Source organism: Phytophthora infestans, genomic scaffold, assembly GCF_000142945.1.
Source record: "Phytophthora infestans T30-4 supercont1.32 genomic scaffold, whole genome shotgun sequence".
NCBI classification, from domain to species: Eukaryota; Oomycota; class Peronosporomycetes; order Peronosporales; family Peronosporaceae; genus Phytophthora; species Phytophthora infestans.
The window spans coordinates 416,305-436,016 of record NW_003303727.1 but is presented as its reverse complement, the minus strand read 5'-3'; the positions used below and the strand labels follow the sequence as shown (position 1 = coordinate 436,016).

The window sequence follows — 19,712 nt, the reverse complement described above, 5'->3', positions numbered from 1 at the left end:
CGACCTTGACAAGCACGTCGGACGATTCCTCTAAGATGGCTGCCTCGTTGCCGAGAAGAACCTGGACGCAAGCTTCCTCGAACCCGGGGCTCTTGACGATCGATGCGTCAGGCGCGAGGTACTTCTTGACGTCTGGTGCCAACTTGATGAAGGCGTCGAACAGGTCGCGCACATCCAGCAGCGTCACACTATCAGCCTGCTGAAGCTGCTTCGAAGTTGACTCGAACTTCTTAAGGCTCTCTAGAGCACCCCCAATAGCCTTCTCATCACGACGGGAGAGCAGCATCGACGTTATCTCATCGTCATCAATCTTATCCATTACTTCCTTGAGCTCTACATAGCGGCGGACCATCGCAAATGCAGAGTCGCCTGACGAAGTGCCGGACGCAAGGTGGTCACTCGGCTAAATACAAAACATAAAAAAATTAAAATATAAAATATTGGAATTCAATCGCAGAGTAGTGTAAGGTTAAAAGGGGACTTACCGTAAATGAGCAGCGGCGATCGGGGCGTTCTTTAGCTTGATCATGACGGCCTGGACTTGATCAAGAAGGTGATCGTGCTCAGCGAGCATGAGGTTCAGATTGAGGCGGTGACTGGCGCAACCCACCAAAGGAACACTGAGTTCCTCAGCAATTTTACAGTTTACACTGCAATTGTCACCAACGATGTACGCAATGTTGTCGGCTGACTTGTTGAAAAGCTTAAGTATACCCCTTTGAAAGACATATATGCAGGGGCCGTATGGTCGTCCACATCGTCATCCACCGATGGGGCCAATGGCTAGCAACACGTTTTCAGTCTCCCCGTCGTGGTGAAAGGAGGCGAAGATCGCGACGAAGTGCTCCGAACGAAAGGTCCACCCGTTCAAAATGGTTTTAAACGATTTAGGGAGGATATCGGCAATTATGATTTCGACCTCACGAGTTAGTAGCGTCATTTACTTCACCAGACTGTTGGTCGACAAAGCGTCGATGCTCACGTAGTCGACAGCGGCCTTTGACTCGCAGAAGTTGAATGGAACGTTGGCTGTGAGCACCGTGTCGATCCAGGCGAAGATCTTGGCCGTCTTGTCGTCGATGAAGCCGACAAGAGTGCCCTTCTCACCAACAGCTGCCGTCACCTCGGCCACGAAGTAGGCATGCCACTGAAATATGTGCTGGGGCAGGTTTGTGTAGCCAGTGTTGGGCTCTATCTTGCGCGGACACCACAACGAAAGCGATAGAAGACGGTGGCCTCACCTTCATCGTCCAACACGACCTTGAAGTAGAACCTTGCCACTTCCTTCGAGGTGAGCGGAGCTGTGGACTGCTTGGCCTTCTAGTCCTTGTGCTTGGCCTTCTTTAACGGCCTCGTGGGCGCGATAGTGGCTGACTCGTGGCCGAGACTGTGGGCGGCTGGCTCTTCGTGCGCTTCGTGCGCTTCGGAGGCATTGCGGTGGGTGTGGGTATTGGAGACAGATTGGACAATGACAATGCTGCACAAAATGCAGGTGGCTCTCGCGGAGTGTCGGCGACCAGCCATCAGAATGAGAGGGCAAGAGCGCGGCAGATCGATTGTAGATTGCGGTTCAGCTGGACCGCTGGTCCGTAGGGCTCCATCGAGCTCGATTAAAGATTATTGCCTGGAGAGAGCGCGAAATAAATTATTTGAATTTGAAATGGAAGCTCGCAGATAAGTTATTTTACGGCAAAATAAAAATTATATTTAATAAAAATAACATTTTCGGAACCCCTGATTCCAATGCTATAGTACTAAATTTTATTGGCCCTCCAAGTCTTCCTTAATATCTTGCATTTAGGAACTTAAGCTTTCCAACATTACCACTTGGGTCCATCAACTATACCTATAAACAAGATCAAAATTAAAAAAAAAAAACTTGAAACTAAAAAAGAAAAAAATTAAATATAATTTCCTCATTGATCCACGTCATCATACTGTCGTGGTCTGTCCGCACTTTACGTCACAGCAGTGTCGTGTATCATTTGCAAAGTAGAAGTATGAGACCTGCATTTCTGTCGGCGCAAATACCAAAGTGGTTGGAGCACCCTAAGTTTTTTACATAAAAAAAGTCCCGTTAGCTCAAACGTGTTTGGGCGCCCTAAGAATTTTCTTAATTTTTAAGAGCTTCAAAGATTACACGTAAAACATAAAATTTCCGTGCTAAATTAAATTACTCAGTAGTACAATACATTTTCATTTAGGTACGATAAATACTAGCCGTCGGATTTTAAGTGAACATTCTAGAAAACACGCAGCGCGGGAAAAGGAGGCTCCGCGCGCGATACTTCCAGACGATCGCCAACTGAAGTATCTGTCGCCGGGAGTCGCTTGCGAGCACGTGCACTTCGCTGAGGATAAAGTCAATGCGGAAGGGTACGTGCGTTTATTTACGGCTTGGCCCTGATTGGTATCATGACGTGTATTTCTCCGTAGACGAGAGCTCGATGGATAGTAATTCTTCTAGTGACGCCCCAGACGACGACCGCGACGAAGATTTTATACACATAAGCGATTCAAACGAGGAGTTGCAGGAACTTCTTGAAGAGATCGGTGAGAACAATCGGTTGCTAGACATCTTTCTACGTTTGTTTACTATTAATTTTAATGGCGTGCGCAGAATCGAAGCCAAAGCACTCTCATCGACAAGGTTTGTATTGCTGCTTCTTGGAGCTCTGCTGAATCACAAAAATACCAACTGTGTATTATTAAACAAAATAATGTAGGCGCTACAAAATCACTTTCGCCGGAGAGACAAGCTCTCAAGTGAAAAGTGTTTTGCCGTCGACGTACAGCAAGATCCGGGAAGCGGCGGCGGCGGCGATCGAGTTTGGAGCGAGCAGCAGCACTGGCGAAGAAAGTGGAGCAGAGACGCTGTCGATGGGAGCAACAGCCGATACCCGTGACGATCAACTCAAACGGTATGTTCAAGACCCACAATCCCGCGCCAGGTGTACCGAAACGTATTCAGCTCGTATAGCGATGAAATCATACCGTGAAGGCGTTTAAAACAAGACACCTCCACTACCTACGCTGGTTTTTTTCGTCGTGGTGTGAGGTTAACCGCGTTTTAGAGAGGTACAGCAGCGATGTTTTCCTGTTATTCCGAGCCCGTGATACTCAGACCGTGAAAAAGCACAACTCGTAAGTTTAAAGATTGTGCCATCATATTATTGAATACTGATAACATGTTGATATGATTTACTAGATTGAACGCTCTGCAGATACCAACGAGTATGGAGCACAGCTACAAGGTGCTCCGCTGCACACATGGGTGGTCGCAAAAGTCTCGCAGCAAAGGTCGGCGCAGTACGCCAAGTCGATACACTAGTGGTTCTCACGGTTAGAAGGTACGAAGGTTTCGTAAGCCAATCAAATCAAACCTTCATTGTTCAACTGTGAGCAGCGTGTGCAGGGGCTACTGACAGTCGCAGCCAGTGACTTCATTGGTAAGTGAGCGCTGAAGGTGAGAATGGGGCGATCTCTACGAGCAGCGCTGCTGCTGCACCTACAGCACTCGGCTCTAAGCTATCAGCTTTGTGACCAGGGAAGCGAGAGCGACGAAAACGATGACGATATGTTCTACTGCGCGATAGTCTCCCACCGCTACCTGGGTCGTCCAGACGTCGTAAAAACTGGGAAATGGAGCCCTGAACGGATTTTTCTGCTTGATGCCGTTCGTGCTCGCCGCGACCTACGCATGAGCAGACAGACCTTCGTGTTTTTGCTGGGACGCATCGAGGCCCACACTGCCTTCGCTCGAGTACCCGGCAAGCAGCAACAAGCTCCTGTCCAACTTCAGCTGGTGGTTTTTCTCTTCGCGCTGCAGGACTTGACGATTTATCGCATTGCGCAGCATTTTGGCATTGGGGAAGGTAAGCTCACAGCTACAGACGTCTTAGTGGCATTGCTAGCTATTCTATTACGGTGGTGTGTCCAAAAGGTTCTGTTTATAAATTCAGGGACCGAGTGACTAGTGCAATTCTTTCCATTGAGCCGGAGTTTCTTCGCTGGCCGAGCAAGAAGGAACGGGTTTTAATAGCACAAACGTTTGAGACGCGTTCAGGGTTCCCATCCTGCGTTGGGTGTGTAGACGGCACAGCGTTTAAGCTGAGTAGCGCTCCCTCTGTTGACTTCGAGTGTTACTATTCCCGAAAGTCAGTCTACTGCATTGGTGCTCAAATTGTATGCGATCACCGCCGCCGTATTACATACTACCAGGTAAGGTGCAAGACTCATTGCATTTGGTACTACGCTAATGCTAGTTCTACTTGATACAGGTCGGCCAGCCAGGGTCTTTGCATGATAAACGGGCAATGAGTTTGACGGTTATGGCTGAGCAGCCAGCTGCATATTTTGACGCTGGTCAATATCTTCTCGGCGACACAGCGTATTCGTGCTGCTTCCCATTCATTTTGACCCCATATAAAATGCCAGCTAGCACACTACCGCGAAACAAGACGTTCAATTGGCTTTTGGCGCAACAGCGCATTATAATTGAGCACACCATCGGGATATTGAAGGCTCGGTTTCCTGTTCTCGATGGAATCCGAGACAGAATTGTCGATGAAGACGATATCATGAAGGTCTGCAGCAAAATCGTTTCCTGCTTTATACTTCATAACTTGTGCATCGATAGTTCGGACAGCTTCGAGGTACCGAGGGATCAATACAATACTCAGCAAGAGGATAACGCATCAGCAGTGGATTGGTACAATGAGGACAGTGAAGATCTGCGTACATGCATACAAGAAATTGTCCTGCGTTCGAGAGGTTTTCACCTAGGCTAACTGAAGAGCAATAGAAAACAAAACTAAAACAAAAACGTTTTTATTCATGTTGCTTAGAAGTAGTACGCAACTTCAGCAACTCAATCTCCATCTTCTTGGCTTGCAAGTCCAACTTCTGCGTCATAACTGAAAACATGCGTTCCATCTTCTGTTCCTTAAGTTTCAACTCAAGTTTGTATGCCTCGAACTGGTGCCTTTTCAGTTCCAGCTCTTCTCTGCGCATCAACATTTCCTCGTTGTGGCGTTCTGCTCGGGTCGTGTCACGCTCGTCACGAATCTGGGCAAGGAGCTTAGCGATAGACGATCCCGGCGAATCGTTATAGACACGCTTGCTGCTTATCTTAGCCGTTGGCGACCGTATGGTAAGCGAGCTGTCGGCAGGAAAGTATTCCGACACATTCATACTCTCTCCTGGTGCTAGTGTCGGCGTACTGCTATCAGCTGCTGCTGGTGTGCTGATGACTGCTGCTGCTGCTGGCGTCGGCGGGCTGCTGACAATGCTGGCAATGGCCACTGCTGGGGACGGGGAGTGCTGACGGTGGAGGTGCTGACCATTGCTGGTGTCTGCGTCGTGACGGTAGTGTTGGACCTAGTGTAAACCTGTCCATTCAGCACAGCAGCATTCGGCTCTAGCACAAACGGAGGGACCATGTTGTGTCTCGAACCAAAGATTTCGTCCATCTCGTAGAAGTACTTGCATTTCTTGAGTAGCATGTCTGTCGATGTAGCAACATTAATCGTCCAATAAAACAAAAAAAGCATAACAAGCAAACACACCTTTGATAGACGTAGGATCAGTAGTTTTCAAACCAAAGCCAGAGCGACTGAGTTTAGTCTTGTAACTTTTGTAGGTGCTTTCGAGGTCCGTGCATTTGGTCTTAACTTGCGTTGCTGACTTCTGCGGGAGCACTGTAAGAGCAGCTTCGTAGAGCTTCGACTTGACTCCTTTCGTGTACTCATCTAAATGTGTAGACAGGTAATCGAGAAGAGCATATTCTTCCTCAGCACTCCACCTTTTGTTAACCATTTTGGCAGAATGAAATACTAAAGTTGGTGGTCGCGATGTTGTTGTGCCACAACCAATCAAATCAAACCTTCTCCTAGTCGTTTGCACCAATAACATTATACCTTTACTTCTTGGCCAAACCTACCGAGTTTTCCGAGTAGGTTTTAGTTGAAAAAAACAGGACAGGAAGGTTTGATGTGATTGGCTGTTCAAACCTACCTGCCAACCGTGAGAACCACTACTGGATGTCAAGCCCGCTTCACAGCTGCAGTAAGAAATGCTGCCGCACCAGGAAAAAACCAGAGTAAAAAATTGGTTTACGGAACTGGCGTGGCCATACAATTATTGAAGGGTTTGATGAACTATTAACAAGCTGATGTCGTTGATTGTAAACATGGACACATAATCACCGGACGAACGCAACGATTTACGCGAGTTACTTTGGAGCCGGGTCAATACCGGAAGATAGTCTGGTTCTCGAACAAGTAGGTCTTCTTGCCGATGCAAATACAGACTCACGTCGCATTCAAAAGTTGGTATTGGGCGCCTTGGACTGTCAGGTGACACTCCAGCAAGCGCGTAATATTGTGCAAAGGGTACGGGAAAGTACTTCCGCTTATAAATGGCTAAGGTGCATACTTGATACCCTCGCGGAGTTTAAGAATCATGCGGTACTTGTGATCCACGATCAAAACGACGTGACGTGCGGTGTTGTGATGCAAAGTGCCACTCAAAAGGTGGCTTTTGAGCAATGGGGTGACACTTTATGCATGGACTGGACTTACGGCACGAACAACTTTGGGTTTCATCTCAGTAAGATTACTAATAAATTGTGTGAAGTCATAAAATTTCCTTTAATGTTTTTCGTTCGGCGCCCTTATCTTTGCGGCGCCCTTTATGCTTGGCAATCTTATCTCTAGGGCGCCCTTATCTCTGGTGTAGCATCCTTACTAATTGTATCTTATTTTTATGTAAATGCAGGTGGCCTACTGGTGACTAGTGCAACAGGACGTGGCGTGCCTGTACTAGACTTTATCGCTCTCAACGAAAAGATGGAGACAATGGAGACTATTTTGGATTTTTTTTAGGCGCACAACAATTCGTGGAGAAACATCGAGACCTTTGTGATAGACAAAGCCTTCAAGGAGTGGAAAGTGCTAGAGAGATGCTTCCCCCAAGCCACAGTGCTACTCTGCCAGTTTGACACCATGGCGAGCTGGAAAAACGTTATAAAGCGGGCAGAGTATGGGCTTAATGGCGTTCAGCGAGATGAAGTGGAGATCTCGATCAAGCAGATGATGTACAGTACTACCAGAGAACCTTTTGAGAGAGCAAGAGATGGATTCGAGAAACTCTGTAAAGGAAAGTGCTCCGATATTTGTAGTATGCCGTGCCCAAAGCTTCTTACGTACTTTTAAAACAACTGGGAGTGGTGTAGCGATATGTGGTCGAACCATGGTCGTGGGAATTACTTTACAGCGGGCAATACGACGACGAATAGGATTGAAAGCAATTGGAACCAGCTTAAACGGCTTCTTGGGGTAAAAAATCACGGATTGATCGAACAATCGCGGGATTACTACAAAACCAAAACAATTATGTCAACCACGTCCTGACATCGTTGCGCTAGTTTTTAAGTCAGTCGTGTCCACCAGATGATATTCCTCGGTTCTTGCAACGAGTTGCTACGAAGCTGTTTAACGACACATTTGTGAAGGTTTCGTTTTAGTGGAACTTGTTCATGGTGCACCAGAGTGAAGCTACATGTCGGCACGTCGGGTTGGCCCAATCCGAATGGAAGGTGTGTTTGTATGGTCAAGAATGGTATGTTGTCGATCTACTATGGTCGTGCACTTGTTTGTTTTATAAAAGCTGCCGACTTCCTTGCCAGCACGTAATGATTGTTGATCGCAAAATTCATGGATTCGAATCACTTTCAGCAGAATCAGTACCTGCTCGATGGAGCATGACAAAGACTGAAGAATTGTACGCGACGTCTAAAACTGGGTTGCGCCGGCTTCGTGAGGTGGTTAATATGGTGAAGGCACGACCACCTCCGGTTATGGCGCCCCAAGTCGTTGCAGCACCCTTAAAGATTATTTCTGCTGCGGCTCTGAGCACGAGAACACGTTCTGTTAAGTACGTGCGTCTACGACGGAAAGAACAGGCAAATATGGTTGTCTTGTCCGACGCTGAGAGATACGCAAGAGCACAAGCAATGTTTGAACCAATCATTCGAAAACGTAGTGCGTTACCGACAGTTGATTTTTACCAGCATATGAGCAAGTGTAAGACAGTGCTCGAGGAAGAAGTAGGGGGGGGGGCTGTGGATCCATTGACGATAGCTTCGACAGTGATACGGGAAGCTACCTGGACCAGCTCAATTACGCAGATGTGATGGCCGAAATGGAAGTTGATCAAGAACAGGCCATGAAGGCTGAATCTCTAGCTGACCTCGCTCGAAAGTAGGGAATTTCGATGCACGGCGTTTCTCTTTCAGACAAAGATACAGCGCCGTCCGATATTGTTTTGTAGAAACAACACAACCTGCGCAACCTTCTGAACAACCTGCATTACAACTCTCTCCAGACGATGAGGACGTGGATACATCTGACATAAGAAAATACATGTCAAAGTCCTGCCTGGTGAGGCTACCGTGTCATCGGCATTCTTCCCAAACCTCCAGATCTAAAATTTCTCCAGCTCCCAGCCCTTAAACCTCGAACAAGAAAAAAGAAGAATCGAGGATGGAGCACCCGAAAACTGAAGTTTGCTCTTGTTTTGTTTTCTTCTGAGGTGACGACAGCGATGACAGAAATTATTCAGTGGTCTTACTATCATCCAAACGTGAAGAAAGTCTTGAATGTGCTCGACCTGTGCCCAGTGCGAATGACTGACAAATTCATCCAAGCTCGTCCCGTTAGGTGTGAAATTGCAACGGAAACCAGCGCGAACAGCCACAAGGAACGTTCATCTGTTATTCCAGACGTTCTTTTGAAAAAAGCAGCGGCTTCGATGCTGAACATGAGGGCCGGTCTTGCTGCCAATCAGGAAGGCGCACCATGGGGTCTCCTGGTTTCATTCGGCTCAAGCGACATCGCTCTCCACAGGTACGTCAACAGTTTCTTCTTTGCAGTACCAAGGGAGCTACAAGAGTATTAAGGTGGCTCGAGGAGTACAAAGAGCGTCTCAGCACAATTATTAAGTCATGTGTTTGCTACTAACACTGGTGATGTCTATGTAGCTTTTTCTTGTACCAAAAGAGGTGTTTTTACGACATAAAGTCGAAATCGAAGGGTTTCCTTGAAGCCTTAAGTCGATAAAACAGGAATGGCGCTTTGTTCAAGTCCCCCCAGCTGAATTATTTGCTATGGAGACCAAAACGAATGGGTTGCTACATTCGAATCTGCACAAATGCACGAAGCACTGTCCGATGATGTGATCAAGAAGTTTTCGACACAATCACTGATGACAGAGCTGAAGACTAAGTCGGGAATCTGCGTTGTAAAGTTCAACGATATTGCTTGTGGAGTCCTACGCGGCAGGCTAAACGACGCTGCCATCGACATGACAATCACTTTGATAGCATAGAGTGCACGAGAACGGCTGCCTTTTCATCGCTGACTCTAACATTGCGATGGCCAAAGCCACCGGAACAATGGTTATCTCAAACGCAATTTGTGTTTCTGCCGCTTCACTTGAGTACGGATCACTGGGAAGTTATCGTCGTGGAAGTTTTGCTCCCAACAACGCTGAGGGTGAACTTTAACGAGCCGCTTCATCAGCAATGCTATCGCAAAGAAGTTTTGAGCGCATGGAAAAATGAGTTACTGCCGTACTTGCAAAGGTGGCATACTGATAGTGGGTCAAAAGAATCGTTTCCAAAAGAAGAAACTACGAGCTGGATCCGTGAGCCGACTCAGCTCAATGGTATCTGCTGTGTAGTGATGATCATGGGAATGGTTTACTCATATGTGCTCAACGCTCGCAAATTTGGGCGTCATCGTGTCACTGACGCATATTTACGCGTTATGCGATTGAGATTCGCATGGATGTTGCTGTGTACAACAAAGCGGGTACCGACAAGCACCAAAAAATTAGCTGAAATGCAGAAGACGGATGAAGAAATCAGCAGGCTCGCCGCATCAATATAAACATCGTGCTACATTCAGGAGCGCGCTACTACTTTGTTCCTGATCAATATAACAAACCACATGTGTGTTTAGCATTTCCATGACAACTCACTTCTACATTCGGCGTTGCAGAGCGCCATTGCATCGCTCGCTTCACGTGAAAGTCCTTTATTGTCTCTCCGTAAAATGCAAATGCTACGTCGAGCCTCTCGCGCTCATCTCTAGTGCGCAGCTCGTGCACCACGTACATGTACCTGGTGTTATTAAATACCTGGTGCTTCAGAAAAAAAGTTGTTGATGGATGAGCTGCTACAACAAGAGAAGCAAATGTGACAACTAAATGTGATGAAATGCAAAATTGACAATATGACGGCACTATCGTGAAACTTCGCCTCTGTCGGCTGCCTGTGTTGGTAATTTATTTTAACAAATAAGGGCGCTGATCAGTGCTAATGGTGCGGAAGCACCTTAAGGGCGCTCTAAGGTTGTTGTGTTGTCGTCTTCTTAGGGTGCCTTAACGCTATTCCGCAAATACTGGTAGCTATATTTAAAGTACATTTTTGAGTGCACTTTAAGTAGGTAAATTAAAAAAATATGTGTGAGGTTTTTAAAATTTACATGTAATATCGTAATCTTTCTGGATAACTGTCAATATCGTAATCTTTCTGGATTACTTCAAGTATTTTGGGGGGATTTGAAATGAAATTTTGGCCATCGCTCTGCAGTCTCCTGACGGTAGACACGTTGGGTTACTCACCACATAGTACAATGCGCAGCTGGATTGGGCTACTAGTAATAGCTGCAGCAATTATTTCGACGTGTGTGAGTGCCTTTATAGCGATGAACTCAAGAATACTAACGACTACGGAGAAGGACGAAGTGAGGGCCAGAATCGGTTTGGCTCCAATGAAATCGAAATTCGCCCGAGCTACCGAAGGAACGAAGTTGAATGTTTGGTTGGCCATGAAAAATACACCTGCTGACGCAGTCGCGAAACTGAAGCTGAACCGAGGCGTGGATGAGGCTCTTGCCGGTCCAAAGTTGAAGGCACTGGTCAGCTACGTGGATATGTTCAGCACAAAGTACCCAGAGAAGCAAGTATCAGTGGTCGGGGTGCTCTCGACAAAGTATGGCGAGGGTGCTGTTGCCAAAGGCCTCGTGAGGGCGACGCAGGCCACCAGGTCCAAGGATATTGCAACGAAGTTGCAGACTGATCAGTTACACGATTGGTTAAAGAACAAGAAGACTGTCAAAGACGTTTTCACGCTACTGAAGATCGCTGAAGTTGACGTACATTTGTATCTGCCAAGTGGGAAACTGGAAGCTCTGGACGAATATATTAAGCTGTTTAATACCATGAATCCGCAGCATAAAACGGATTTGTTCAGCGCTCTACGGAACGGGTTCGGCAGTGAGGCAGAATTTGCCGTTGTGGTTTCGAGAGCCCTGGCAATTTCGCCATGGACATCCAAGGAGGCCTTAAAATTCCAGATAAGGCTGTTTGAGCAATGGATTGATAGAGACATTGATCCCATTAGCATTTTTACCAAGGTGTTCAAGGTCCAAGAGAATAACATGGCCTCTGTTACTTCGACCATGAAGTTGGATAAAGATCAGTATCGACCGGTCTACAACAAGGCCAACGGTATCAAGGAGCCTATCGCTGTAGATCCTCGACGTTTTTAAGTCGATTGACGTCCTCGCTAAATCAGAATAACAGATTTTCCCTGCAGATTTCCCTCGTGTTTTTTTTTTCTCTCGCATGTCCCCAGCATTTAGCTTGCTAGTAGCAAACCCTACACAACTATGAAGTCTGCTTGATGCATCCTCACACTAAACACGTCGCACAGTGTTTGGGGCGTTCTAAAAATCCAATGAGTGCCTCCTAGTCAAGTTCTACTCACAGACCTGTAGTAAATTTAGCAGATAGTGATCGATTTTTTTTAATGGGCCGAAAGACTTTATACGCTTCGGCTCTGGGACGTCCTCATCCGAAACTAACTAGGAGACTTCGCTATCTTCTTTTTTCCCCATCGTTCCTCCTCTGTGATCTGATTCTGCCACTTGAGCAGTAGACGTAGCTTCGTACTCTTCGCGTTTTCCGCTTTAATTGCCGAGCAGCTGCCTTTCGAAGACTAAATATTGCTGCTGCCACTATCGAAGAACACAGTGTCGTCGGAGGCGTCGACGATACGCTTGGCTCTGTGTTGACTCTTAGCTATGGGCGTGGCTACATGGTGAAAGTGAACCGATCCAAGGAAGTCGAGGTGTCCCGAGAGTTCCAGGACGTCCAAAAAATCGCTCATGGGTAGAGATCTACCGTGGGGCTTGGGACGGTAGCTGGCGGATTTAGGAATGGCAAGCCATGGGTACAGTACACGCGTTGCCTGTCATCGGCAACTTGAAGAAAAATTTGGAACAGTCGCGCCAGCTAGTGACGAATTATCGTTGCATCACCATTTGTCGGTTAGTGTTCGTGCTGGGGCAATCTTGCTCCGTCAAAAAATTATGTGACGCCACAAACAAATTAAAAAAAAATCACTAAATATACGTAGTTTCCACTACTTATCAGCACTACTTGAAGCATGTTGCATGCATTTGCCGTCCAGTTTGCGATTCTTTTCGCACCCTCGCTCCGAGCACCTCGTGCCCCCACCATGAGCATAACACAGTCCTTTCGACTTGACACGCTTGTCACATCCTTGACGCGAGCACTTCTTCGGTCCACCGTGTGCACTACACAAACCTCTCAAATACGATCTCTTCTCGCACCCTGGATGCATGCATTGCGCGCCCCCGCCGTGGTTGTAACACATGCCAACCGACAGAGCTCGCTTGTTGCATCCTTCCTGGTCACATTTGGTGCCTCCGCCATGTTCAAAGCATTTTCCTTTCCCAAGTGCCTGCTTCCCACAGCCACGATGCGAGCACTCGTTCCCCCCACCGTGGCCTACACATAGGCCGTTTGTATGGGCTCGCTTGTTGCATTCATCAGAGGCACATTGACGCGTTCCGCCGTGCTCAAAGCAAAAGCCGTTCGAGTCAGCTACCCGTACACAGCCCAAATGGCCGCACGGGTCGCCCCTGCCATGAGTATAACACAGGCTATTGGTCACGGCTTGTTTTAAACACTTTTCAATTGAACACGGCTTGCCTCCGCCGTGTTCAAAACACACTCCGTCCGCCCTAACTTGCTTTGTGCATCCTCCGTGCGAGCACTGCTGACCTCCGCCATGTTCAAAACACTGTCCTTTCGACACGACTTGCTTGTGACACCCCCTCTTGGAGCATTTCTTCCCTCCCCCATGGTCGATGCACTTGCCTTTCGACTGCGCGTTCTTGGTGCAGCCCTTAGCTGAGCACACGTTTGCACCTCCGTGAGCGATGCAGAGCCCTCTTAATCTCACTAACTTGGTGCATTTTGGCTCGGTGCATCGAGTCCCGCCGCTATGAGACACACACTTTCCCATTACTTTGGCCTGCTTGGAGCAACCTGCTTCCGAGCATTTGTAGCCTCCACCGTGTTCGAAGCACTGACCGCCCTGTAGTGCTTTCTTACTGCAGTTTCCGGAGGAGCATTTCCCACCAACTTTAACAGGTTTTCTCTTGCTTTGGCTTGAAGTGTTGGGCTTTGACATGGGAGATTTACGCGGCGTTTTCTGACTCTTCGTTGGCGGTGGTTTGGGCGCTTCTTCCTCCTCATCGCTCGTGGCCAACTCGTCGGCAGGGATTTCTATCGGCGACGCATTTCCCTGTTCTTGCTGGGTACTTGTAGAAACGGCTACAGAGGCGTCGGACTCATCGCTACTGCTCATGTATCTGCTCATGCTTTGTAGAAGCAAAGAAGAAAAAGAAAAAACGGATTTTGCAAATTTAATCTTTTAGTATTTTCTGAAATATACGCGGTATTAATACATGCAGACATTGCTATTAACTCCATCTGTTAGTTTTAAAAACTACTACAATAGATAATAACTAGCCGAGCGCCGCCGCTACGCGGCGGTAGCTTAGGCTTTTTATTCAAGTTGTTTGCCTTTCCCGCTTCGCTTCGGGTGGATAATTATTTTAAAAACTATGAGCCCCAATGTGTCTAAATCGACTTCTTAAATGTCATAAATTTGGGTTTTATTTAGACCATTCGCTACAAAATACTGAGTTCCCAGTAGCCGTGCAAGTATTCCTACAAAAACCCGTAGCATCATACTTACCATGCTTAAAAATGATTATCCTACATGTAGTGGTCTTGACACAGTCTCTTTATTATTGTTGGCTATTACTGTCAGAATCACCTGCACATCAAATAGCATGTCTACAAACGCCACACAATATATTTAGCTTTGCGTCGTGCTCGATATTAAGGGACATTTTAGAGCCGCTATGGAACTTAGTTCACATCAGCGCAAACGATAGTACTGGCCTGTCCAGTTTGCACTACTTGCCTGCTCGTACTGCTTGTAAGTAACTAAAGACTCTTCACTTCTCATATCAAACTCAATGAAGGCTAAAAAATATTCAAATTGTACTATTTTTAATGTATGTAGCGTTCATTTTGTGCTGATTCAGAATCAACTGATTGAAGCACTTGGATATTGTGTCGCAAGACGCCTTGCTGCTGTTGCTGCTGACGGAAGTGTTTTCTATTTGATAATTTAACGATGATTCAGGATTATTGGTCATTTAGGCTCCAAGTTTATCCTGGTAGTGCTACGAGTAGTAGTACGTACAGCCCAACAGAAATTAATTCGAGATTATGTGAGCACACCAATAGTAGGTATCGATTCATACAAATTTCGAATGCGAATTTTTTTTTCTTTCTACCAGTTCGTATAAACTTCACAGGTTTCACTCCAAGTAAAGGTTTGGCATGGGTATAAACCTATAGAACCTTGGTGTACGAAAGAAAATATTGCTTACTTTACAAAAAGATTAGAGATGTTTTTTTTAGAAAATTTACTTTTTTCAGTTTTTCTTACACGATGTTGCTATTAATATTTGAGTGCTACTTATTCTCAAATGAAATAGCCCCTAAAGACGCTTCCTATGCTGCAAGGTGCTTAGCGTACACGTAGGAATGCGTGCCATACTATTAGACTAAAAGAATGACTACAACTGTTATGTTGTAGAAATACTACAACATAACAGTTAAGAACATTTCTGAATGTGAGGTAACCGACTGAGCTGCCAAATAGAGGTACATGTACAACAGAAGCTGCCGTAAGAGCAACACTGTGCTAATAAACGCTGTCACTTTATCCATAATGATAGATAATCTTATATTTAACAAAATGAACTCATATGTGTTACTGCTGTAAACCATTGCTTTCTAAGAGTTGTTTAGACAAAATCAGATACTACTTTACGGGCGGACGTGTCGCCGACAAGCGCGTTGGATACGATTTAATTGGAGCGGTAAGACAGCAACACAACACGAGAGGTAAAATATAGCTGGTTAAGTAGACCCCATAAAAAAGCGTTAACTAGAGGGTTGGGCTGGTAGTGCTGCTGCGCAGCGCTAGTAGCCGTGGAAAGCCAAAGGCTTCGCACCAACTTTCTTACCGCACTACTTTTAATGAAAACTTACAAATTCGAAGTCATTTTAATTGCTGCTTTATATTTTGCAGATTTTAACACCTTATTTTTAAACCTAGACTCGATCACTTGTATATCGGTTGAATTTTACCGTATCTGCTCTAGCAATCATATACAGATAAGATGCATTACCACACTAAACTCCAGCACATTCAGAATTTGTTAATTCTGTTTAAGAAGGTGTTACGATTTGAGTGAGGTTATCATTTTCTATCACCGGAAAGATTGTTTCTTTCAAGAGCTCACAACCACAATTTCTCAGCGAGCTCACCAGCTGCGGCGACCACCACCCGAGGGCAATATATTTCGTCGCCGCGGCGTTGAGTGAGCTGCTGCGGTTATCTTTGCTCTACCTACGTGATACTCTACTCTTCTGCTCGTCTACTTATCGTCCACTTATTTACTTATCTCCGCTCTGCTCGGAGAAGTTTTGTGCCGGTCGAGTCCACCACTAGTGACGCCCGCGGTGGCTGGCCCGATACGGCCTAACGACACATACGAGCGGACTTATCACTTCGCATAAAATCCCGAGAGCTCCAAAATCACCATGTCTAGGATCCTCAGCGTATCGATGCTGCGTCAAGTGGCAGCAGCAAGGCATTGAAACCACTGCAGCTTCTACCGAACAAGGGCTAGAGGTGGACGGTCGACAGCTTTGTTTACAGACCTCTTTATAGTTATTAAGATCTACAAATACGATAATAGTGATATTCTAGCACAACGCCGCGCCTCCCATATTAAAATAGTACAAATTAAAACTTCGTAGTATTTATACGATGCCGCCATCGAATAATGGATAGCCTAGTGCAAATCTCCATATGTGCTCTGTGAACCACACTAATTTACTTATGTAAGTTACATAATTTAGTTTTAACCAATCAAAGCCGCCGTCGCTCCGCTCGACAGCCAATGATAAAGCTCAAAATCCTAAGCGTTTCGTGTGACGGACGGACATACACCGTGCTAGCATTGATAGTTTAGGACTAGTCGGCCGCCGCCGCTACGCGGCGGAGTGGCATGGTTTGTTGGAGGTGGGGTGGCCACAAATTTAGTGCTCTTGGTTTTTGTGCTTTGTGAGCGTCGTTCACCCCAGTAGGTCATGGCTTCGTGAGCTTAACCACTTACCATTCTGTAGTACCATGTGGACCCGAATAATATCGTGTGTTGGTACGCTTCCGTTACCCCGTACAACAGGTTGGACGTCATGTTCTTCAATGGCCGGTGCTCTTCCGTGATCTTCCTGGCTTCGTGGCGCCCTGCTCACCCGTGGCATACGCTGCTTAGTGGCAACGCGCTCTCTCTTTAGGCTTTACTCTCTTTAGTACGGTCTTTTTCGTGGCTGCTATCTATTCTCTTTTCTCAAACGCATTCGTGAGTTGCACCGGCTTCGTGATATATATACTTTCATGGGCGTTGGCCTCCCATCGCCAGTACTCTAGCCTTAGGGTACTATCCCATGGATTGGTGCCTCCAACCAGTCGTGTTGTCCGTCGCCCGTGTGTCGTCCTCTCCTCGTGAGGTTCCATCTACCGCGTGATCATGCTATCGTGCAATCGCGGTGTAGTAATGCTGTTTATGGTATTGTACTCGCGTAGTGCACCTGCGTTGCCCGTGTTATCGTGTTCTACAATGGTATCGTGCTCCACGGTTTGCAATCGTGGCCACCCCAAGCCCCCCCCCGTGTAATTTGTGGCTGGTCCGCCGACCATGCAATCGAGTTCTAATTTACTACTGTTCTCCGTGGCTCGGTAAGCTCAGGTTCTACACTGGTATCGTGCTCCGAGGCTCGGTGATCTTCCGTCTACAACTTCTTCGGCTGCGTTTTCTACAACGATTTAGTGGTTGGGTCACCGTCCATGCTATCGTGATATCTCTGGTGTCGCGGCTGGTCTGTCGTCTGTGTTATCGTTAGCTACCGTAGTGGCGCGCTCCGCGGATCGGAGAGCTTCTGTTCTACCCAGGCATCGTGCTCCAAAGATTGAAAAATTTCCCGTTTCTGGCCTCCCGCGGACTCAAGTATGGTCGGTTGACTGGGCTCCACGTTTAACGGTGGTCTCGTTAGAGAATTGTTTCTGTACATTTTTACCGGTACGTGTTCTACCGTGGCTTCGAACGTCCGTGATCTTCTGTAACCCGTGCTTTGCAGCATGCTGGGGTGTCAATATTTTAGCTTTCTTCCGTGGTATGTAAACTCCCGTCATGATCTTGTCCTTCCAATTTTTATGGCTGCGTGCTCTCCCGTGGTTCGTCTTTTTCTGAATAGCTCGTGGCTTTTGTTTTTTTCGTGCCCACCCGTCCCCCGCTTCCACCCCAGCGTGTACATTGTCTAGTTCAATATCGTTTAGTGTTTCGTGTTCTTACCTGGATTCGTGTTCTTCAGTGGCCCCGCGTCAGCTCGATCATTCAGTGCGCTTGATGTACGCTACGTAACGTGTTGGGAAGTGCGCCAACTATCTTATTTCGCACATTACACGGGCGAATACAAACTAATTATCACAGCTAAGGGAATACTTTTTTCTCGCGGTGGCGGAGTGGTGTGTGTGGGTGTGAGGACGCCACTATAGTCACATTTGGAAAGTATCTAGTAATTATTATTTAAAAGCTGTGTACTTTATCTAACACTGATATAATAACTACGTGTACTACTACTAAAACGTGTCTACTTTTAAATATTAGTAATAACACATTTATATTTATCTAGCGCTAAATTTAATACGTGTACTATATTACTAATAGCTGCAAGCAAAAATATGAAATATATTAAGAGTAGCTTTTTATTAGGAAACATGATTGCAAAAGTACTATGAAGCTTAAAACATCGTATTATAACCTATAAGTACTAAAGCTCCAGTTTAAGCCGAAGTATATGTCACCAGAGCCTTTAAAAAAATTCAACAGCTCCTACGGCGATACAGTTGATGTGTGCTCATCCGCGCCTTCTACTAATTCGAACTAACGCGCACACAGACAGCGCTCTTTTCGTGTGAGGTGGCGGTCCACAGTTGATAATGGGGCAAAATGAAATTTGAACGGTGCATTTAAGTACGATGAGTAGACCACACACAATGTGTACGGAACACAATGCCAATTTTGGCCAATCGACGACGCCTTTGCAGCGCTCGGCAGCCAGTAGAACGCCCGCATCTGCGTTACATCTACCCCATCTAGTGGAGTGTGTTGTCTGTCTGTCCGCGCCTAGGGCTAATAAAACTTCGCTAATGCAGGCGTTCTACTGGCTGCCGAGCGCAGCGAAAGCGGCTTCGATTCGCTAAAAAGCTTTCGAGCGCAGAGAAGGCGGCCCCCATTGGCGAAAATCGACATTGTGTTGTGTACACACTGTATGTGGTCTACACATTGTACTTAAATGCACCGCTTAAATTTCATTTTGCCCCCATTTTTAACGCTGGAGCGCCACCTCACGCAAAGGGTGCTGCGTGTGTGCGGGTTAATTTTGCATTGGTAGGCTTCGTCGACGTGTACACACGTACTATTATATCTACCCCCTAGTGGAGTGTGGTGTCCGTCTGTCCATCCGAGGGTAGGGTTAATTCACGTTACATGAATTAACCTCGTCAGCTCCGGGAGCTGACGACACGGCAAGCGGTGTTGGCGGTTGAAAACGTCCAGCACTGAAAACGCTTGCGTGCACGCGTGCAGCAGGACTGCACGACGAAGTGGAATTCAATCAAGCCGGGCTTGATCATTCGCGTCCGCGGAAAGAATCCGCCGACGTTTACAGCGGAAATTCCTCTAAGGCCGGACCTGGACGAGAATCATGTGAAGCCGGGCTTCACAAGAACAAAAGACGACGCAAGCGACGAAAGCTGCGCCAGGCTTGGTCCGGGACCGCGACGACACGAGCGATGTCTGCCGGGCAGCCTTCGGAGAAGACGTCGTGCGTCGAGACGTTGAAAGCCTTGGCACGGACCAGTACTGGTCTCCAGTAGTGGTCAATGCAATTGGAGAATCCTCCGACGTATGCGTCGGCGTTGACGTCGCTTCAAGTCAGGAACTGGATGCGCTTTGCGAGGGACCTATACGATGAACGCATCGGACATTATGCATCCTTTCAGATATCGAAATGATGAAACGTGAGGCGGAGGCGTTTAGGCAGCTCCACGCTGCGAGTACCGCTGAGAGTAAGAGCACTCTCAGCGCGAAGGCGAAGAAGCAGCGCGAAGATGAAGAAGCAGT

At 46.8% G+C, this 19,712-nt stretch overlaps 3 protein-coding genes across 3 annotated transcripts; 2 read left to right on the top strand and 1 right to left on the bottom strand.

Moving 5' to 3' along the window:
* Positions 1–3,472: 3,472 nt before the first annotated feature.
* On the top strand, positions 3,473–3,973 carry PITG_23013 (uncharacterized protein; the record flags this gene model as incomplete). The annotated part of the gene is made up of 1 exon (XM_002899153.1): positions 3,473–3,973. One exon carries the CDS (start codon positions 3,473–3,475, stop codon positions 3,971–3,973), a length of 501 nt encoding a protein of 166 aa, XP_002899199.1.
* A 6,724-nt stretch (positions 3,974–10,697) lies between these two features.
* Positions 10,698–11,615, top strand: PITG_14062 (RXLR effector family, putative; the record flags this gene model as incomplete). The annotated part of the gene is made up of 1 exon (XM_002899152.1): positions 10,698–11,615. The coding sequence occupies one exon, from the start codon at positions 10,698–10,700 to the stop codon at positions 11,613–11,615; it is 918 nt and encodes a 305-aa protein (XP_002899198.1).
* Positions 11,616–12,490: 875 nt separating this feature from the next.
* Positions 12,491–13,756, bottom strand: PITG_14061 (uncharacterized protein; the record flags this gene model as incomplete). The annotated part of the gene is made up of 2 exons (XM_002899151.1): positions 12,491–12,665; positions 12,702–13,756. 2 exons carry the CDS (start codon positions 13,754–13,756, stop codon positions 12,491–12,493), a joined length of 1,230 nt encoding a protein of 409 aa, XP_002899197.1.
* Between the last annotated feature and the right edge of the window lie 5,956 nt (positions 13,757–19,712).